Consider the following 23,350-nt stretch of genomic DNA (forward strand, 5'->3'; position numbering starts at 1 on the left):
CATCTAGTCATGAGTCGCAGCTGATAAGGCACATTAAAGCAGTTAAAAATTAGTCGGAAAATTACTTGGCCATTCTTCTGTAATGAGCCCACAATTTGCTTACTTAGACAGAACCTGCGATTGACCAGCTTTCAAATCTTGCTCTTCAGATTTGCGCTGCAGTTGGAGCGTTGTTACGCATTCCAAACGTTCAAGAAAACCGCACTTGCCTCCACTACAACTGGAGGATCTCCCTAATTTCTCTACTGTCACTTGTCAACGCTGCTGCAATGTTAATGTGTTCTGAGATGTTTTAGTGACTCCGAAACACACCCGCAAAGCCCATGTGAGTACTGTTTTGTCGTAGCAGTGCGCTTTGCTGAAAAGGTTACGGCATTTTTGGCGTCCTCTTGCTGCATCCGTTGCAAATTATTGTTCACTTGATATGTGTGTTTTACTGACATTTCTTAAAGCAAGGAGTCAAGGTAATACGTGTGATCGGCAGTGTGGCTCATCTGTCTGTCCGCAACAAATGAATGCATGGATAAGTGAATGAATGGATAATTCAATAAAAAATAAAAGATGGTCGATTTTTTTCAAATGAGAACGTTCACTGTTAACTCTGCACACAGAATGACTCGACCAGGTACTGGTATTTCATTTTTGAGCTCTTATGCCAGAATTAGATATCAACTTTTGCGCATAAATAAATTTGATGGCATTTTATATCTCTCATCAATCTACGTATCGCGCAAACATGGCGTATAGAAATATGCAATTCACAACACGCACCCGGATTTACACACCGAAACAGATACGCTTCGGAACATGTTGCAATCAAAGGGCACAAGCTTTTATAGGGTATGCCATTACGCAGTGATGCAGTGATATACCAGCCATTTCCACTGTTGCAGCCACTGTTATGTATTGCATGCACGTTACGTCAATCCACTAGCTCGCACAGGTCATGTGATGGACGGGGATACAGCTGGTATTATTATATATATATATATATATATATATATATATACAGATAGATAGATAGGTAGATAGATAGATAGATAGATGGCGAGTGCGCGGCTGGTTTAAACCAGTCTACTGTTCTCTAGGTCCCCCAAAACCCAACCGACCGAGTCTGCGCCTGTCCGTTAAGGTGAGTGGCTCACTAGGCTACTGATGTCAGTTTCGAATTTTGGCCTGCTGGACTCCTGTCAGACGACTGTTTTGGCCATTTTCAGCAGCGGCCGAAGCACTGGCAGAGTTCCATCTGGTGTGCAGGGCTTGTTTTGCAGGAGTTGTGCGAACCCGTTCAGTGTGGACCGTGACCGCACCAGTGGTACTTCTCTTACCGGCACAATGTCCATGAAGAACTGGTGCTCCTCTTTTCTGGGTCGCAGGCCGTCCAGCTTGGCAGGGATGGACGGGTCGGCCAGGTAGAAGTGAGGGAATGATATGAACGTTGGAGATCCTGCAACCGAGATCATGCAAGGTCACGCAAAGCGTACAATTTGCATCGAAAATCGCGCCGACTCGAGAGAGCACTCTCCATTTACAGCAAAGGTGGCAAGGCGACCTGTTGCGATGGGCAAAACACCATAGTGAGGGTAACGCGTTACGCTTACATTCTGTTTACACAAGAGCTTCGGTTATTTAGTGTAAGCGGTTGTCAGACTGCTGGAAATAGTAGACGAAATAAAAAATAAACAAACCTTGGCAGCATAATATCAACGCAACCAGAGTGTGGCGCAATTGTGATTCCAAAGACATTGCGTCGATTATGGTCAAGCACGCTTCAATTATTTTTGAACAGCTTGCACTCAACTTGTGGGTATGAAGCACGAGGCAGTTGGCAGAAGTCTTGCCAGACTGCCGCATATCGGACATGGCAGCGTGGCCGTGTTCATAAGGGACGTTTGTCAAGTTGGCAACACGTACAGATTCAGGATTAGACGGGAACCTACTAACAGGTGATGTCAGCATACAGACAAAACGTGACCTGTTTGTGATTAGCTCAACAAACAAGACTGGCATGCAGCTCCGTACCGCTATTGCTGATGAGTAGAACTTTAAAGAAGTTGTTATCTCATTAACAACTTATTTCTTTGATTTGTGCAAAAAATCGTAAAATGAATCAAGACGTAAAATGAATCATCTCAAGACAACGACCAAAAATGCAAAAGAAGGAAAAGTCCGAGGCCAGTGATCTATATCGGATAAGGCGTCTGAAATAGACAGAGAAAGAGAGAGAGGGGAGGAAGAGAGAGGGGGAGAGAGAGAAAGGGAGAGAGAAAGAGAGAGGGAAAGAGAGAGAGAGAGGGAAAGAGGAAGAGAGAGAGGGAGAGAGAGAGAGAGAGAGAGAGAGAGAGAGAGAGAGGAGAGAGAGAGAGAGAGAGAGAGAGAGAGAGAGAAGAGAGAGAGAGAGAGAGAGAAGAAGAGAGAGAGATAGAGAGAGAGAGAGAGAGAGAGAGAGAGAGAGAGGAGAGAGAGAGAGAGAGAGAGAGAGGAGAGAGAGAGAGGAGATAGGAGAGAGAGAGAGAGAGAGAGAGAGAGAAGAGGAGAGAGAGAGGAGAGAGAGAGAGAGAAGAGAGAGAGAGAGAAGAGAGAGGAGAAGGAGAGAGAGAGAGAGAGAGGAGAGAGAGGAGAGAGAGAGAGAGGAGAGAGAGAGAGAGAGGATGAGAGAGAGAGGAGAGAGAGAGAGAGAGAGAGAGAGAGAGAGGAGAGAGAGAGAGAGAGAGAGAGAGAGAGAGAGAGAGAGAGAGAGAGAGTAACTCTGTAAGGGGGTTCCCGTGTTGGCAAGGGTCCCCGAGTCGGCCAGGGCAAAGTTGCTAAACAAGTACAGGGACGGGACCTCGAACGTCAAAGGCCGTCTTGCGTCGGGCAGGGTTCTCCGACGATGAAGCAAGAGCTTACCATAAAAGAGTCCATAATGTGGCAATGGAAGGTGCCTGTGTCAGTTAGTGCCCCGGAAGCCGAACTGGAGTCACTGTGCCAACTGTTGGACATCCTACGCCGCTAAGGCATACTTATGCGTCAGTGAAGATTTCGCGTCGATCCGAGTCCAAATGCGCTGGTCAGAGGGCCTCTCGCGTCAAGAAGCTTCCGAAAGCCGCTTGAAATCAATTCGTTCGGTTTAAAAATCAGGCTGATGCGTTCTTGCACCAGCATAATTTCAAGGTTCACCCTGCAGACCTGTTAACAGTTACAGCAACACCAATAGTAGCAATTCAACCCATACGTCTGGAGCTCATGGTTCTGTAAAAGAAAATATGCTGACCCGTCCCCATTATCAACCTGAAAATTGCGCGTGTCAACGATCAACAATATATTTTGCGCGTAGGTATTGATCGCATAAAGGGCTCGAAGTTATTATTTTGAACGTTGTTGAGCGGTGCCTCATATTAACCACGTTGCCTACACCGTCCGGCCCGTAGAGACCAAACGCCGGGTGTTGCTGTTCTTGGGTGGAGCGTTGCGAGCACGCACGCTCAAAACTGTTTTTAATCATTTCCGCCAATTTTGAATAAAGGTTCAGCACCCCCGGTGAACATCGGTTATCATATCAATACAAATTTTTGACCCGATTTTTGTGTGATCTACTTTCAATCCATGGGCCGCTCAAGTTATCTGTAGTGCGCCAACAATTTTGACCAAACTCCTGGCTGCTGTCCGTTTAGAAATAGCCCGCTGAGTCATTCTAAAATGAATAGCACCGGCAATTTATACGATGCAGTCATTGAATGCATGATCCTTTAACTCTCGTTTTCACTGACGGTCGATGCGCCCCTTAATTTTTTAGGATAATTATCCGACCTGTGACGCAATCACGCTCAAATTTTCGGCGGCTTATGGGGCATCTATTGTGCGTGTTTTGAAAAAAACATGCCCTCAGCTGTTCTAGTTTCTGGGAAACAGCGGGTTTTGTCGGAAACACCGCACGGCGATCCACGGCCGCGCGAGCGACTGTCGGCGGACGATGTCATGGAAGGCGTCCGGCGAACCGGCATTGTTACATTGACGGAGCGCTATCAAAGACATTGATGCTCACAACACATCAGCATATACACTATTGTACTCAAAACTAAAAATAGGACGCACTGATATATATTTTGTGTCGCTGCAGGGCACAGTCTCGTATAATTGAGTTTGTAAAGCTGAAAAGGTGTTATTTTCGGAAACTTTTGACCTTTGACCTAGCATAATGGGGATAACCAATGGCCGAGTAACATAACAGGCATTGAAAATGCGAGATCTTGTTGAGAATAATCTAATGGTAGCTTTTTTTGGGCCTTATCTTTATCAGCCTGAAAATGGTAGGGGGTCGGTGTGACCCTTCCTTCCTCTCCCCAACAGTGCGCTTTATGAAAAACAGCGAGTTGGGGCAGAAGATTGCCAGCTGCGGCAGCTTCTAGCTTCTCTGTGCTGAAACGGCGAAACAGAAAAGAAATGAACCAATTTCAGTTTACTCAAACTCATTAAGTGTTCAAAAGGCCATGGCACCGCAGTTGAGGTGGTGTTTTCAGGTGGTGTTTAGGTTTTTAGGTTTTAGGTTTTTAGGTTTTAGGTTTTTAGGTTTTAGGTTTTTAGGTTTTAGGTTTTTAGGTTTTAGGTTTTTAGGTTTTAGGTTTTTAGGTTTTAGGTTTAGGGTTTTAGGTTTTTAGGTTTTAGGTTTTTAGGTTTTAGGTTTTTAGGTTTTAGGTTTTTAGGTTTTAGGTTTTTAGGTTTTTAGGTGGTGTTGAGGTGGTGTTTTACTGTTGTATTTGTGCGTATGGTATTTGTTAGCGTGGCGTGAGCTGAGATGTTGAAACACTAGGACATTCGACGTGTGGAAGTCGGAACAATAAGTTCCATTAACGTATCGTCCAATTCTAGACATAGCAGCGCTGGTCAGCCAGCGTGCATACCTTTCCAAAGTTTCGTGCGGATCTGGCAACGTATCTAAAATGCTACGTCAACGTTGCCTGGGATTCCTCCCATCAAAGTCAGCATAGACTAAGCGACAGCCTTTAGAACCACGCGGCCGAATCTCGCCGCCCACTGATGAATCTCAGACCACACAGGAAACACCATCAAGCCACTGCCGAAATCTCACCGTTCTGGCAGATCGAGGTGTTGAAGAGCCCCTTGGGCGCACATGGGGGACCTCCGACGCAGTAGCACATGTTCTCGGGCTTGGTGTCGACGCTGTCGAACACGTCTTCAGGCGGCGTAAAACGCAGCGTGCGCACCTTGCTGTGCAGCACCTGCTTCTCGAACAGCAGCGGTAAGCTGCGACAGAGCTGGCGAGCAAAAGCGTACAAGGTGGTGCCCTCATGGGCGCCGGGCGGATATATCCCGCCGCTGCCGTTTATCATGTTGCACTGCCGGGTGTTCCAGAAGGGCAGCGTGCGCGAGCCGTCGTAGCGCTCGATCACGCCGATGCGTCGCCAATCCGACTGGCCCGTGTTGATGAGCATCGGCTGCTCGATAGAGTTGTTCTTCTGCGGGGCAGCCGACTGGGTGTTAGGACACCGTCATCGGAAAGGTTGCAAGAACTGTGCTACGAAGCTTGCAGAGATTACGGCACGACCGGTCCGCGAGATATCTGACCTTTCCGTCAGCCATGGGTTACCGTCATCCATGGGTTGCCTGTTCCAACCAGTATTTACATAGCCAGGCATCATATTTAGCCAACAGCATCATGTTGCGAGATGCGTTTCACAATTAATGGGTATTAATGGGTAATTAATGGGTAATTAATGGGTATTATAGACCCCCAAACGGCGAGGGTATATTTGATTTTAGGGACGACGACGACGATGAGGAACCTGTCTGACTGTTTGCCTGCATGCGCAGGCGTATCAACCAACGTGACGGCTGTATCTTCTTTTCGATGCTGGCTATTTTAAAGTCTAGGAAACGAGTTCGTGAAGGACAAATGCCAGTAAATTATATATTTTGTTAAGGCAAATCCCACGGTGAAAAGCATTCTATATTGGGCATTATACTAACTGAAATGCAATGTTTGAAATAAAAGGGTCAAAATGTTCGTTTGCATGCGTTTAAGCCGTATAATATCTAACCAAAAACAGTTTTTGCCAATATCTTTCTTGAAGAAAAATACAGATTTAAAATAGGGATGCGTATCATGAAATTCGATCCGAAATTATATTTCATGATTAGCAGCAAGACACTGAACCTATGTTTTTTTCTGTTCCCGACCCCATGGATCGAGTAAACACTGTCTGAGGTCCGACAGGTTCATGGATAGTCGTAGCAAGGTTAGTGATATGACGAGCGGCTATGTCTGTCCCTGTTTAAATCAAAAAGCTGTTTGTGCCGTTAAACTATCGTAATGGCACCTTCAAGGCGAGGGCTGATGCCTGATAAGGGCGGCATGACCTAAAACGTCAAAGCTTTCTAAAAAGGCCATCGCCGGAAATGTTAAGTTACTCGTCACGTAGTTGGTGTAAAAATCGGCTATAATCTTGTAAAAATGGGTAGCTTTGTTCTATACTTATCCCTTTACGCAAGGAGAAACTTTGATGCACGCTCATAGAATAATTATCTCCAAAAAAGATTTAAACTTAGCACACGGCTTCATCTTGTTAGTTGCCACCAGCCATGACAGTATGGAGATCCTGGCTGTAACAGACAGCAAAATAAGGCCCAGTTAAACTTGACTATAGATGACTATACCATAGACGAAAGATGACTACATTTTACCGTCACTCTACGGGATACGGTATTTCCCGTAGCTAGTATATTCTCCTAGCTACGGGATAGCTTAAAGAAAAGGCTCATGTTTCGGTTGGTACTAGATGGTCGAGAAGGTCTCTATGCCGGTCAGGCACCACCAGTACTAAACAGTCGGCTCCGTGTTAGCTTGGGCCTAAGAATCCATTTTCCCACCGCGGTCAAGGCCGGGGCCTTCGCTTTCTGAAAGTACGAGCCCCGGGTCGCGTCCCTTGGGTCCGGATCCCACGCAACAGGAAGAAGCGACGCGTCTGGAATTGAGCTTGAGTGATAATGGCATGATGATGGGCTTACACGCTCATCATCAACAGGATCCCGTTTCTTGTGACAAATTTTACAAGTTCTCGTAGGAGCCGGGAAGTCGTACGCCGCAATCAAGAAATGTGCGGCGTAGAATGGCTTCTTCGATAAATAGTCCGCTGGCGCAGCCCACGCTGGTGAAATCAACGAGATTGAGCTTAAATTCTTCGTCTAAAACCGACTGCGATTCACGACCAGAAACGCATTTAAGGGATGTCCGCTCCTCCAATGTGCTGACGGAAGGAGGCACAGCGTTTACCATATAGAACCTTGACAGTATCTCGGTCCCACTGCCAATTTGCAAATTTCGTGTAGTGCTGCTATCCCGCGCTATTCGGAAGTTTTCTAAACAGCTTTTGGGGGGAGAGGTTTACATACACTCCCATCCGAGCACGTGCTGACAATCCACATAAATATACCAATGTCTGCAATATCGAGTGGAAATGCATGGCAGCTTTTAAACAGCATAGTTCATTGATGTTATCAAGGTTTAAAAGATAGTTGCAAAATGGCATGTATAAACGGCAAACGCACCTTACTCCCACAAAAAAGGAAGACCATGGCATAGCATTAGTTGTGCCGATACACGTCGATGTGTAGATTGATATATTCATGAAAACGCACATTGTCTGGGAGGTGCATATTGCTGAAGATGCTTGCAACCAAAAATGGTAAGTGGTAAAAATGGCACACACACGCGCACACACACACACACACACACACACACACACACACACACACACACACACACACACACACACACACACACACACACACACACACACACACACACACACACACACACACACACGCACACACACGTCATATATATATATATATATATATATATATATATATATATACATGTATACGTGTGTGTATATATGTATATGTATGCGTGCGTGCGTGCATGCGTTGCAAAAATGTTGCAAGTGTTACATCTTTAAAGATGGATGTTGTTCCTTATTATTCAGCAGCAGGTGGCGTTTCCCGTAAGTCGTCGAAACTAAGGTCCAACCTGCAAACCGATTACGAGAGTTGTGTCACATTTTAGCTGCATGTTGGAGGACCAGATTCAGCCTCTTATGGTGACTGAGCAGGAGCGAAAACCGGCGAAAAAATCACCTCCCTCGCCAGGGGCACCCTATCTCAGGCACACATACCTTGATGAAGAAGCCAAATTTATCGAAACGCTTGTTCTGGCGGGGTGGTTGCATGTCATTGGCCAGTTTGAGCAGCGGGTCAGGATACCCGGACACCAGATCGCGCACCGACTTGGTGATGATGGGCGTTTCCCCGAGCGCCTCCAACGTGGCGGAGATGGTCCGCCGCATCACGGGCGGCTGGAAGCGCGCCTTCTCCGCCGCCAGCTGCCAACAGAGGTACGGGCGGCGTCGCCGGCATCCCATCGCCAACGAAGACACAAAGTTTGCGTAACCGGCATACCACCAGCAGAAGAGACGTAGACGTAACAGCGCCGGCATCCCATCGCCGATACAGGCACAATGCGTCACACGCCGGCAGCGCACCACCGACAGAGACGCGGGCGTCACGTCACCTGTGTCCCATCACCGGTAGGGACGCAGATAGTGGTGTCACTTATGCGTTCGGGGGGGGGGGGCTGAGCCCCCCACCCCTAATGCGGATTCATAGATCGAGCCAACGATGAGAGTGTAGGGCCTACCAAAAATGACGGGAAATTAGAAGGGCCCTAGACCAATGTAATGGGCCCAAGGCATATTGTGAGTGTGTCATTACGCTAACCGAGACCAATGTGAACGGCCCCTGACTGCAACCGAGAGTACCCCGGCAGGTCAGCATATAGGGCCTGTGGCGTACAGAGCCTTTCCGGTGAATGGGAAGAATTCGCGCAGCGCCCCTGATCGATAAGGATGCCCCGGTGCGCCAGCAGATAGGGCCCCGAGAATAGCGCAAGGCCCACTCAACAAATGTAAATGAATTAATGGCAACGTGGAAGGCTCCCTAGCAGTCAGATTGACCTTTCAAGCGAACACACAGGGTCCCCGGCAACAGCGTAGGCCCTGGACAGGTGAATGAGCCAAGTTTCTAGCCCTGTAAACGGAGGTCGTTCCGATACTAGTGTCACATGCTGACGGCCTCAGTCGCACCCTGTTCCAGTTATGCGCTACATAGTCTTGAGCCATGTGTTCGCCATCGCACGTTTATAATCACGTACGCACGTACTTGTGTGGCGCAAATGCGTGCTAAGGCGCCGCTACGCTACCAGCTCTTATATCGTGAACGGGCACGATCTACAGCGGCTGACGCTCTGGTCGGACAGCGGACCGCGCCGCTGCGATGGACGCCTGCCCCGCCCGGTCACCAAAGCTGGCCATCCCACAGGCAATGCCACCGAGTCAGCCGCCTGCCGCGCCTCCCTATCAGCGGCAGGCCCGCTTCCATTTCAGCCCCCACCAATGCGCACCCCACTCGCGTTTGCGGACCAGCACCAGCTCCCGCCGTGCCGTGCAGGAGCTCCTGTGTTACCGAGTTAGTTCTTGCGGGTTTAGCATCTTGTCGCGCACTGTCGAAGTGTAACGTACGCCGTTCTTTCTTTCTTTCTTCCTTTTCGATTGGATGATAAAACTTGACGAGGATGAGGTGGCGGGGGAGTGGGAGGTTCAGTGTACGATGCCCTGCGCCCACGTGCTTTGCACACCCGAGCCCTGCGTGTATGTGGGGGCGTGAGGCGTGTGCCAGGATTCCTAGCGGTGACCAGCTGCCAATTTGAAGTATAGGGAGCTATGTGATCGGATTAATAGAGGCCTTTGATGCGTGTAAAGCAGGTGCAGAAGTAGTATTTAACATTGCGGAATGCGGGAGGTGGATTGGATGAACGCAACCAGTTTCGCGCGCGGAAAGACGTGAACGATATGACCGAAGAAAATTAAACGGTAGGGTTGAAAAATCGAAATTGGTTGCTAATAAGCAGGTCAGCAACGACTCGCAATGTAATAGTAAACTGTACCGAGCACCAATAAATCCAGCGAAGCTGGAAATGCTCCGCTGTCTCCGAATCGATCGGGCACCGTGCCGGTCGCCGTTGCCCCCTGTAGAGCCGCGGGCGTGACCTACGATCATGGGTACGTTGATCGTGGTGATGAGGTCTGTTTCGGACCCGGCCGAGTCCTCCCAGATGAAGAACAGCTTGGTAACAAGCCGCGCTGATAACGTGCCATTCGGGTGGAATGCGATATCGCGCCGCTCCTTCTTCTGGCTGAAATGAGATAGTTTTGGTGACGACACGCTATCCAAAGACCGGATCACGTGACAACTAGAGACAGAACATACCATCTTAACACAGTGCCCAGGGAAACAACCTCCAGTGGCATACCATTTGAGCATACACCCCTGAGTACATCACCAGTAGAAACACACCCATACGAAGCACCGTCCGTGCATGTTGGAGCACGTCAACCACATCTTGCAGCCGTCCTTCCGTGATGAAAATATAACGCCTCAGCAAACACCTTTGAGAACATACCATCTAAGCACTGTAAGTTGTATCTGAGAATCACCATTTTGTTTGATTGCACTTGGCATTACCATATAGACCAGTGTAATCGGACTGTTCATCACAAATATGCGAGTGGTCCTTAACGCCCGGAACACCTCCCCGGTGGCCCGTGCACGTAAAAGTGTCTCATTAAGACAACTAGTTTCATCGACGCGATAAGTGTGTTTGAATGATGCTGTTTCTGGTGACTGTTGCGAAGCTCATTGAGGAGAACAACGCTAATGTGTTGGATATGTCTCGGTCACAATGACCTGGGCTCCGCGTCTGTGTAAATTCCATGGGTCGATCTGACTCGGTTTGGCGCATTGCATGAGACGTAACCACCAGCGGCGCGGCATGTGGCCCCAGTGAAAAAGGAGATTATTACACACCCTGAATCACGCGTGAAAGAGTAAAGAGTGCCTATCGAGCTAAGTTCATTAGTTCCACAAAAACAACGCCCACCTTCTTGCAAACCGCATATCAAGCAGCTCAAAGTCAGTTCCTGAGACGCAGGCATGTTTTGAATGTTAAAGGGAGTGTTCCACATTTATATGGGGTCTTGAACTGAAATAACACATTGAAGTCCTTTCGGCACTGTCTACAACCCTCCTCTTCTCAAGGCCTAAGCCCCTCTAGTTTCTGAGCTACATGCCCGCGAAAATGGAGAGAGGTATACCGGGGAGAGTATTTCAAAGTCACCCCGGCATTTGACGTAATAACGTCACTCAAATTCTGCCAGTTCATGACCCACGCGGCGAGCGAGGCCAAGAAAAATAGTATTGTTGAGGCGTTCATAGCTGGCGTTTGTGAGCGTGAGTTATGGATATAACGGCCATCAATTGGCTCTCAATTAATGCCGTGCAAGGTAAGATGACGTAGCGAAACCATGACGCATTGAAGAGCATATTTACTAGACAGAAAGTTGCGCAGTCTAGAGCAGTCTTTTCCACTTAAAAAGCATACCAAAAGGTTATAAGTGAGCTTATTCCATCATTTCCGATGTTTGCATCAATCCCTTCAAATGTGAAATATTCCCTTTAAGTCTCATGTGACGTGTGTCGTGGATTGCTGAACACGGTTTAATTTACACCGGGCACTGATATGCATGGTCCTCGACTGAGCGGGCTCGGCTTACTACAGTGCCCCCATGTTTTCAAAACAAGTTCTTGGCATAATCCATTTCTGTTGTGCCGGTGTTGTCACTGGAAATTTCATACTAACACTTCAAACGTATCAATAGGGGCAAATACGACGCCTTGCATCTTGTAGGGGGTGTTCCATACTTCGGGTTTTGCACTGAAAAGTACGAGCTATGGCGTAAGTATGACTGGGTATCCAATAACTTAGCCTTCGCCCGGCAGAAGGGTCTAAGACAACCGCGCCCGGCAGGGGGGAGGGGGGATGGGAGTTGACTTTCCCCGGAATCTCTCACTTCAAGACGTGCGAGAAAAACAAAGATATCGTTGCAAAGATGTTGTCAAATTATGAAGCATTAACACCCAAATTTGTGTGCCTTAGACTAAATGTAATCTCACCAAAGGTCACGAAAGGGCAAAAGACCATTTTGATAGATGCAGTTAAACAATTGTGAAAAGAGGCATACCACCGTTTTGTACCTTTTACTTATTGTTAGATTATATGCGTGCGATTTGATCAGCATTGCAAGTTTTCTCGACAGCGTTCTGAATAACTCAGAATTTCGATTTGCAGTAGCCGCTTCCGCGAGAGGAATTTCAGGGAACCTTATGCTCACCACTATGGCAGAAATACATCTTATTTGTTTTGCTCTTTTCAAAGTGTTCTGTAATGTTTGCAACGCACTAATTTGTAAACATGCCTGTGTAAAAACAGAAAGCTTGGAAGACTGTTAAGATAAAAAGATTCGCGAACATAAAACTGTTATCCAGCGAGCTAACAGAAACATTGTACTTTGGCTTTTATTTCCTCCTTATGCCATTCACTACAGGGGCGCTTTTTTAGGCCCACTTCGGTTCTGGGAATAAGAATATTACATGATCCACGTGACGCACTTGATCAAACTTAAAGCAACCAACTTATGGGCAACAGGCCCTTGCCCGTTCACAATCACAAACGTACTTTTGTTCGCACTGTTGGAGGTGCCACGGCGGTCGCGTTATCCGCAGGGAAGACGCGTAGTGATGTTATAAGGCGTCGACAGCGTAATTTGGACTTGAAAATAATTAAAACTGATATCCTTATGTCCTGGCAGTGCTGCACTATCCGGTGCTAGTATTAGACTAACCGGGCTCGTTGCTTCACTAGAGTATACTTTTTAAGACTTATCCCAAAGGCAGGACACTCCCTTTAAGCTCGTTCATAGCTGGTGCATGTAGCCGCTGATAAGTGAGGCGTTGCAAGGATGCAAGATAAAGCAAAAATAAGAAAAGAAGGGTGAGCGAAAAGACACGCGACCATCCCTGCGCCGGAAACACGGCCGGCTCAGTGCTGGACGGCTGCTCCTGTGTCGGACACATGGTCTGTCGGACACATGGTCTGTCGGACACATGGTCTGTCATGTGTCGGGCACGAGGCGTCTTCTGTGCCCGACGGCCGTCCCTGTCTTGGACACGCGGCCCCTCCTGTGTCACATATCTAGCCGCTCCTGCGCCGCACATTGGACAGTCCCAGTGATCGCGAGAGTGACCCTCCACTGATCGGTCCACCGGTCCACCGCCGTTGCGGCGAGGTACTGGCACCGCACGCTCTGTTGAGATGCAGAGCATTAATGACACTTCTTGCGTTTTGCAAGAAGTAGTTTAAGCCTTGCTCTATTTTTATTCGCAAGTTTGTGACATGCAGTGATAAGGTTCTAGCTCAATAACTGGAATATTTGATTGCTATACGCGATAATATTCAGAACAGGTTAGAGGACAAATACTATGGGTAGATATGATATGCACGCCGTCCAAATTCCACTTAAAAAGGTCCTATGTTGTTTCATTCGCTGTACTAAAATATAATGGCATTAAAGATTAAACAAGTTAGTCATATAACGAAATAAGAACGGCGCCCGAAATGCAAAATATTAAACCAATCTCGCTCAGCGCGGCTCATTACGCAGACATTGACCCGCCATCCACGTACACCAGGCCATGAAATAGGTATTCATTGTTGTATGTCTGGTTGGTGGTTCTGGATGGGGGATTGAGAATGCTAGAAATTTGAATATTTTAGGCATGGTGGGAGGCTATGAAATCTCGTTTCAGACTTTGCAGTTAAAGGCATAGAAAAATGGAGGTGATATGACGCAACATAGCAATTCTTAACCTGAGATAATGCAGTTCGTAACATAAAATTTTATAACTGATAGCAATGGAGAGTGTTTTTTATGGATGGATTTAACCATGCAAGGGCTTTTTCTCCATCACTGATATTGCACCAGTATGTCGTGAAATAGCGTAATTATGGTTGCGATACGGCCGCTGACCAAACGTGTTCTCGTCTTTATCTGCACATGTGATGTCTTAGGTTTGAGCCGAACTGACGTGCTCACCGGCCTTAAGCCCACTGGCCCGCTTTCGTTTTGTGTGGTTCATCGCTTTTAGATGTAAATGACAACGGTTTCTGGGAGATTTGGCTCTAGATGACGATTTACGCCGTTCCAAATTGACAGACATTCCGCCAACGGAAAAGTGCTTGTTTGTTTACTTGTTCTCTTGCTCACTAGTTCACTTGTTCACTTGTTTCACTTTCTCACCCCTATAGATGGCTTTATGCGGGAAGAGAGAGAGAGAGAGAGAGAGAGAGAGAGAGAGAGAGAGAGAGAGAGAGAGAGAGAGAGAGAGAGAGAGAGAGAGAGAGAGAGAGGAGAGAGAGAGAGAGAGAGAGAGAGAGAGAGCGACAGAGAGAGAGAGAGAGGGAGAGAGAGAGAGGGAGAGAGAGAGAGCGACAGAGGGAGAGAGAGAGAAAGAGGGAGGGAGAGAGAGGGAGAGAAAGAGAGAGACTCAATTGGCGCAAGCTACAATAGGTGGTATAGTGTGCACCTTTGGTTATGCTGAGCTTATATCTGTCAGATTCCTCCTCTCCCGAATCGTTCACAACTTCTGCTCAATGAAAATGGTCTCTGTAGCCTTTTTGAACGCGATGAAGCCGATGTTTGTTTTGACCTGTAGTATATTCAGTTGTTCATGTGTTAGTTGATTTCAACACGGCACATGTGTCGTGTCGCCCGGTTTTTTGCATTCCGAGCTGCCTCCTTTGGTAGTGTGTGCAGCTGCTCCGTTGTTTACCACCAGCCTGCCCGCGGAATCCGTCCACATTCGAAGCAGCTTGGAGACTGCTCACCCCCTACCTATGAAATTCGTTATTCAGCTGGTGTCGATCACTTGTCGGCGAAGCAGGAGTCTGGTCCAGGCCGGCAGTACCTCTGACATGCGTGCGTGATCGTATACGGACAGCACAGCCGCACACACCATGCGCGGTGCAGACCTGCCCCCATTTGTCCAAGATTTCCTCACGCATGGCTGCTACGGTCTGCGTAGTGCCGGGTCGGGGTGACCCTCCCAGCACGTGTACGATCGCATGACGTCGCGTCCAGTCACGCCGCGGGCCAGCGCGGGTCCTCAGGCCGTGACGAACCGGCACTGGTCTGCCAACGGCTGCTCCAGCTCCGAAGCAGGAGTGCCTCGGAACTTCTTGGAGATTCGACAACAGGATTATATTGAGCCACAGCAGAAATTTTCCACAGATGACGAGATGCGTGATGATGTGACATTGCGTATGACACTAATGTTGTGTCCAATATCAATTATAGGTATTATTACCAATATCAATTGTCTTTCCATGCACGTGTAGCACCCATTTTGTTTTATTTTCATTCATTTCATTTTATGTCACCTTTATGCATTTTGGTTTTGTATCGTGTACCTGACAGCTGCGTTTCGAGCAATGTCTCGTGAAGTGGTCGGAAATAAAAACAAAAACTAACTAGAAAAGTTGATCCAAACGGCATTGAGAGGTTGCATGCATGGACTCGTGTTCCGCTACAGCCCATGCTCATTTCGTACTTACCCAATGACGTACGGCCCGACCTGCTGCACCCTTGGCTTGGCCAAGCCCTTCAAGAACTCCTCCTTGTTGGTGAGGTTGAAAAAGTACACGTTTTGCTTGATCGGTATTGGCGACTTCTTCCACGATTGGAAAGTGGGCGAGTCTTCACTGAATGCGAGCCTCTGTAACATGTCACATGAGCAATGCAATAGACACTTGCAAGTAAGCTTCTCCAGATTATGCGCCCTGGGATCTTGTTTGGCACACAGATCACGTGCCGACGAGCACCTCTTATGGTATTGGACCTTCAACTCATAGCAAATTGTAAAGCCATTGTCACGTGGCCAACGGAGAATCGCACGAGAATCGTGGATTGTCACAGAGCGCGCTATCAATCTTGTGTGTCTTGTGCCCCTCAAATCTTGTTAAGCTGTTTCCCCTTGCTCGCGCCGCCTCGATCCGCACCCGAACTCTGTTCGCTGCGACTCGCGCTCCTTTGGGAACAGTACGAAGCGGTCTGTTTTGCAGACTGCCAGTCGTTAGAAGCACTTTCTTAGCGAGCAACGGTAGCGTGAATATTTTTGTGACAGTTTTGCATTTTTAGAGTTCGAGTGATCAAGCATGTTTTAACTTTGTAGCATCTTCACTTAGCTTTGAGATGTTACCATTTGACTATGCTGCTACTACTGTGTGTGTGCTTGTGTGTTTATTGCATTTTATTGAAACAACTTCACCTACTAGTGGAGTGATGCTCCGCTTGCGATAAAGAAAATAAGCGAATCAACAAATAAACAAATCATTACAGCGGTTTTTACGGGAGGCTTTTATGGATACATCGGGCGCAGGACGTCCTTCTATGGTATTATTCTGAACTCTTGTGTCGTAAGCTTCCATGTCTCGTTTCATTGTCATCGAACCCCGTTGAAAGCAAGAAGCGCTTTTACATTAATGACCCTGTCCCTGTCCCTGTTGAACAAATATGCCCCTAGTCGACTTGGGCCCCCTGCCAACATAGGACACCATGTTGAGCACTGCAGGTTCCTTACAGATGCAGGGGTATCTCACTGTTCCAGGGATCTTAAACAGTGTAAATCGCAAACACCGGCCTTGTTCTCGCATGATCTGGCTGGTCTCCGGTCCTGAGAGTCCCTTCAGATCCCTCGGGACTTAATGGAGTCATGTAATGGAGTCCTCGTGCCCCCTCCCCTCGTGCTTGTACTCCTCGCCCTCTTGATTTGAGCATTTCATTGTACCAGCAATGTCGTTCGACCATACTCAAAGGACTGTCGACAGCCAACAGGGAACAATAACTAGGCTAACTCTCCTCTCAGCGAAATGCAAGGCACTGTGAAGTGTGAGGAGGTGCCACGTGTATTTGTCAGCCGATGCGGCACCTTTCACTGATATATGACATGTTGGCGCGGCAAGCACGATGACACATTTTTTTTCATTTGGACAATGATCTGGATATGTTTGCGTATTGTAGCACAACGTTACTTAGCAGACATTCAGTATCTTTATCGTGGGTACTTGACCCAAGAAAGCACGACTCTGCCCGTTCATTGCCCGCTGCTTCCGAGGGGCGATGCCCTGATATACGAAGATCTCTGAGCTCACCTTATTGACATAGGCTTCCACATACGCCTGCATAAATATCACCGCGAGCAAACAGACGACGAGGAGCAGAAGGCCGGTGACCAGCGCGCAGCCTGAAACACAGCGAATTCGTCAGAGACACGTGACCAGGAACAGAGGTGCGCATCACCCAGGGGCAACAGAACACAGGCAGAACACAAACGTGGGCCCGTGATGTCATGCGACTCGACGGTGAGAGCGGGGACACGTCTCTGCCCATGGGGAAAGGACGGGGACGGAAATTAATCCTCACCCTGATAGGGAGATAGCATAGAACTCTCCCCCCCCCCCCCTACCAGTCGGCATTATGAAAACGGCGAATCGGAGCTAAGGTAATAAGCCCCCGGCGACTGGTTGAATGCAACACGCTCGCGGGTCGGAGCGGGTTGAGCCCCTGTTTGACCAGATTAAGCTCTCAAAATCTAATAGAGCTAGAGGCACCAAGTTGGGAGGGTAGTGAGACTTTATGTATGTTTATACATATGTGTGAATATGAATATTTCGGGAGCAGGTTTTGTTTTATACCTTATTGGTTAAGGGTTTGCGTAACGGGAAAGTGCGCATATCCTGTTAGTCCCACGTTGTAGAATGATAGTTGTGTGAGTTGTTGGTATTGTACGCTGATGGTGGTGCCCTGTCTGCGATGAACAATGTTTCAAGCGTTGTAAGGCGTCTATGATCGGTGGTACGCGCAAGTATGTTAGTGTCCATGACTAACGTATTTCTGGTGAGTGGACGTTATAGTGTGCACGCAAATGTGTTTTCAGTACCCCCTACTGTAAGAGCATGGGTAAACGTCGGCTCAGACTTGAAACTTAGTTGTGATGTAAGACCCACAATGTATATATATATATATATATATATATATATATATATATATATATATATATGTATATATATATTTATGTATGTATGTATATATATACATTGTACACAAACTGTGTGTTGTTACAGACCTTGGCGCAGGTACATTTTATAACCTTTTTCTTCATTTGCTCTAGTTTTTTATTATTTTGTCGGCTTATCACTGAGACTAAAAGGCAACTCTCCGATATTTAGCATCTATTGATTGTACTGACGTCTTAGAATTACATGTTCAATTTTCAAAGCACACGTATACGCCATATACGCGACAGATATGTGATAACATATCACAGTTGGCTTAAGTCAGCAAGGTATAACAATTAGGCGTCATCAAGTTAAGTTCGATTGTCAAATCGTATGGAGTCTAAATTAGGTGGCTGACATTTTTAAGGGGCATACGAATTCAAGCGGTAAAACACGAGCTTAACAGTAAGATGTACCATCTACGCATAGTACCGATCGTCCCTAAATGAGGTGAAGGGTGACTAAGGGGTTAGTTTGCCTGTAGTTCTGGTGATGACGCTTTGATCGTGACAGCCTCCAGAACATAAAGCTTCATCCAGTTTGATGGCGATGCTATGATGGTAGTGTTTCTGGTAAGGTCGTCTCGGGTGAGGTTCCGGCCGTGTTCTTTTCGCACGTGCTCTCTTTGGAGTCCCGTCAGCCAAGTGCATTGTCAGCCGCCTTGAAAGTGTGGTGGTAGTCATACCAACGTAAGTCGATTGCTTTAGGAGCCTGCCATCTCCTGTGTCACAACGAAATTGGTAAACGGCGTTGATTTGTTTCAAGGGGCCAGAGTTGGCTGTGAGGCTGTTGTTCACGATGGGTTGCGTGCTCTTTCTGTTCCAGTAGCAGATGGTGATTGTTATTTTGTCGTCCTTGCTGACTGGCTTGACGTTTTCAGCTATTATTTTCTTGAATATACGCTCGTCTGTCTTATAATGTCAGACGTCTGTCTATAACTATAGCTTTTGAAAACCAAAGCAAGCAAGCTGATCGACCGCGCCAGTGCTGACAGGGATGGCGTTCATATCCAGACGGTTATAGGTGAATACCACCCCGGCTACGCCAATGGCAATGTTAAAATTCCCAAAACAGGAAACCCGCTGCGCCCGATCATTTGACAATGCCCAACGCCAACATACCAACTGGCCAAGCAACTCAACTACTTCATTGCACCGTACACTCCTATGAAGTATGGCCTGAAGCCAGCGGACGAGTTCTCGGACATCCTAAAAAGCACGAACCGTCTGGCTTACTAGCATCACTAGACGTTTGGATTTTTTTTACCAACGTTCCGGTGGAAGGGACGATACAAATCCTACTTAAAAGCACCTATCGCCACCCAACCATCCCTACTCCTAAACGCAGTCCCTCCCTTCTGGAAAACCTCCTTCAAGCATGTACGACAAAGATACCATTTCATGCACCAGACGGCAAAATCAACAGACGATGGAATGAAGTGGCCATGGGGTGCCCTAGGACCGCTTTTTGCCAACGCCTTCATGTGCCACGTGGAAAAAAGCCCTTAGAAATGCACCCTCCGTCTTGCACTTCACGCACGATATGTCGATCACATTTTCGTGGACATTCGCGACGAAAGCCATCTGATCGAACCAAAAAATGCAATGGAACAAGCTTCGGTCCATCGATTCACATACGAACTAAGCGTCAATAACGGCATTCCATTTTTAGATATAAACATCTCTGCTGACCAACAACGATTCGTGACAACAGTGCACAAAAGACGAACAGATGCTGGACGATGCCTCAGTGCCAAAAGCCAGTGCCCTGACCGGTACAAGACCAGTGTAGTGCGCTCCTACCTCCGAAAAGCCTGCAAACTCTGCTCTGATTGGACGCAACTACACAGCGAACTGCACCGCATCCAGCGAATCCTAGTAAACAATGACGAATCAAACAGTGTTATCGACTATGAGACCAGCAGCTTTACGTCATGATACCAGACGAAAACTGACGCCATCAAACATCAACTTAATCCAATCAAGCTTTTATGTCAGAATCAAATGTTTAAAGGCATGAGACAGACGAGCCTATACTCAAGAAAATCATACCTGAAAACGTCAAGCCAATCAGCCAGGACAAGAAAACACTCACCTCCTACTACGAAAACAGAAAGGTCACTCAACCCATCGTGAAAAATAACCTCACAGCCAACTCTGACCCCTTGAAGCAAATCAACGCCGTTTACCAATTTCTCTGTGACATGGGAGATTGCAGGCTCCTAAAACAATCGACTTACGTTGGTGTCATTATCACCATACTTTCAATATGGTTGACAATGCGCTTGGCTAACGATGCTCGAAGAGAGCACGTGCGAAAAGAACACGGCCAGAACCTCACCCGAGACGACCTTGCCAGAAACGACTTGTTCAGTGTATTTGCGAGGATCATTATTCCCATAGATAAGACAGAAGTAGCAGCATTATTCCTCGGGGAAAAACCAGGACAATGGAAATATATATCCGTTCCCCTGGTCTTTCTCCGAAGAATAAGTCACCCTTCATCTCATTTAGGGACGATCGATGCCATCCGTAGATGGTATATCTGACTATTTAGCAAGCGTTCTGCAGCTTGAATTCTTATGCTTCTAAAGAAATGGCAGCCACCTAATTTGGACTCTGTACAATTTGACCATCGAACTTAACTTTGATGATACCTAATTGTTATGCCTTACTGGTTATACCCAACTGTAACATGTTATCACTTATTCGTCACTTGTATGTTGTATGTGTGTACCTTTGAAAATGGAATACGTTATTTCGAAACATAAGTGCAATCGATAGATGCCAAGCATCGGCGAGTTACTTTTCAGTCTCAATGAGCAGGCAACCATAATCATAAAACTAAAGGACGTGGAGTAAAAGCTTATTTAAGTTCTGTACGCCCAGGTCTTTAGCAACACTTGTAAAGAGAGCAATTTTCTGCCCACATACACCTATATATACATACACATATATACATATATATATATATATATATATATATATATCCGTGGATAGCATGTATACATAGAAAACATATATATAGACATATATCGGCATAGGGAGAAACCAGCGAGAGGATGATAAGCTGGAGCACAGCGGAGAGTAAAGAAGTTGCGGAGGGACAGACGGTATCCGACATGGTGTGGGATGGCGGAGTCGAGAAGGCGGAAGTGTGGGACAGCAAGCACGGAGAACGTGGGCAGACAACGGTGAGGTAGAGGCAAGCGGTAGACGTGCGGTAGTCCGTGAGGAAGGCGACCGCGCGAAGGGACGCCGCGCTTACTATGTCCTCAGGAAATAATTTCTGGCAAGAGAGGATGAGACCATGTTTAATAAACATGTTTGCCACTTGCGTGCCCTACATGATACACCAATCCATAAAAGATTCGAAGGGACTGTACAGGATGAATTTCTCAACGACGGAAGCTTCAGAAAAACAAAATTTAGGCTTCAAACTTCAGGCATGGTTAGAGAAAAAACAGACACAGCCCCAGCGGCACCAGCTGAATGGAGCGACAACTGCCATCAGCGCACCAAAGATGCTTCGGAGACGCGTATGTGATGCCCTCGCATCCGGTCTGTCCGAGAGCACGATCGGCAAAGAGACACCAACGGAAGGCAGGGAGCGCCGGACACAGGCCAACAGGGGCCAGCGACACGGCTCGTGCCAACCAAAAACAAAACAAAAAAAACAAACAACTGAAGGGGTTCGCCACATTCAGGCCGAGTCCCGACTTGTCCAGAAGGCTAAGCAGATCTGAGCCACCGTCAGCAGTCTCAACCTAGGATGGAGGATGAACAGATTGGGGCCACGGCCGGTGGTCTCCACCCGATCATTAGGGCTCATCAGATCGGGCCATGGCAGATAGGGGCCACCCGATCATGGATGCTGAACAGGTCGGAAATTTAGCCGGCCGCTGCCCCCCCCCCCCCCCCCCCCTCCGTCCGGGTGCTGCAGACGCTGACGCCAGCCATCCGCCGGCCACCCGGCTCACACGGCGCTGACTCTAGTCGTCCAGCAGCTCGCGCCGCAGGCGGTGGCCGTCTCTGACCTGGGCAGCAGGTGCGGCAGCAGAGGGCGAGGCGCGCTCGACGAGCGACGACCGGCCGGCCGCCGGCCAGCTCGTACGTCGGCACGGCTAGCCAGTCTCCGTGACCGTCGCGCGCCATGTCCGAAGACGGAGTGGGCCCACGACCCCACCAGCCACACCACCTGATATAAGATCGAGTGTCGTTTTTGTAATCGGGCTGGCGGTGCGCTCCGACTGCTGCCGCCAACGCCGATACAGGCGACTTATCAACGCCGCACCACCTGAATCGCGCCGCGCCGGTGCGACTCAGGTGGTGCGTGCCCTGGCACCGTAGCGTTTAGCGCTTGATCCAACACTTCGATCCTATACCTAAAGCACCTCGCGTCTTGTTCACTCGCGCCTTTTCTAGGTCATGTGGCGTGTAATCATTTGAGTCCATGTGACCAGATATGTTAATGCCGTGTATGTACGCCCCAACGTGTCACCATACCGCGAGATCACCACCTCATTGGACTCATTGGCACTCATTCTTGCCGCCCGACGCTCGATTTGGCGCCGTCCACATCGACGTTGTCGGCCCACTTCCCCCGTCGGACGGTCACACGTACCCACTGACGTGCGTCGACCGGTCCACCCGCTGGGTGGAAGCCATTCCTGTGGCGGACATCCGGGCGGTCACGATCGCCCGCGCCTTCGTCGTCGGCTGGGTGGCTCGGTTTGGAGTGTCGGCACAGGTCACCACTGACCGCAGTGCCCAGTTTATGCCTGTTCTCTGGCGACGCTTATCGGCTCTGCTTGGCTGCACCAGGCATCGCACTACCCAGTACCATACGGAGAGCAGCGGCATGGTGGAGAGGTTCCGCTGACAGCTAAAGGCCGCTCCACAGGCGGCAGACGCGGCATCTCGCTGGATCGATCTCCTGCCACTGGTTCTGGTCGGCGTGTGTTCACTCTCTTAATGAGGACTTGGGCTGCACGTCTGCGGAGCTCGTGTACGGCACGACGTCCCGGCTCCCAGGATAATTTTTTAAGCCACCCGCCGTGCACGGCGCCGCTGCACACGGCGTCCTACGTCGACATCCTCCGGCGAGCCATGCGGCAACTCCGCCCGGTGCAGCCACGCCAGCAGCCACCGATGGCAACCTTCGTTCTCAAAGACTTCTCAAACCTCACCCATGTTTTCGTCCGGCGAGACGCCTCCCGCACACCACCAGAGCCGCCCTACGACGGCCCATTCCTAGTGAGCAGCCGGTCGTCGAAAACAATCCCCA

The 23,350-nt window shown here is 48.3% G+C and overlaps 1 protein-coding gene across 1 annotated transcript in view; it reads right to left on the reverse strand.

Annotated features, from left to right (window-relative positions):
- LOC119092338 (lysosome membrane protein 2) overlaps positions 1 to 23,350 on the reverse strand; it is a 67,262-nt gene that overhangs the window by 5,726 nt on the left and 38,186 nt on the right. The window contains exons 4-7 of the mRNA XM_037215303.1: positions 10,108 to 10,249; positions 8,175 to 8,381; positions 5,069 to 5,456; positions 1,329 to 1,447 (exon numbers count right to left, since the gene is read on the reverse strand). Of these exons, the coding sequence (XP_037071198.1) occupies positions 1,329 to 1,447; positions 5,069 to 5,456; positions 8,175 to 8,381; positions 10,108 to 10,249 (856 nt within the window). The remainder of the gene's footprint in view (positions 1 to 1,328; positions 1,448 to 5,068; positions 5,457 to 8,174; positions 8,382 to 10,107; positions 10,250 to 23,350) is intronic.

Source organism: Pollicipes pollicipes, unplaced genomic scaffold (assembly GCF_011947565.3).
Source record: "Pollicipes pollicipes isolate AB1234 unplaced genomic scaffold, Ppol_2.1 Scaffold_3447;HRSCAF=4054_pilon_pilon_pilon, whole genome shotgun sequence".
Classification (NCBI taxonomy): Eukaryota; Metazoa; Arthropoda; class Thecostraca; order Pollicipedomorpha; family Pollicipedidae; genus Pollicipes; species Pollicipes pollicipes.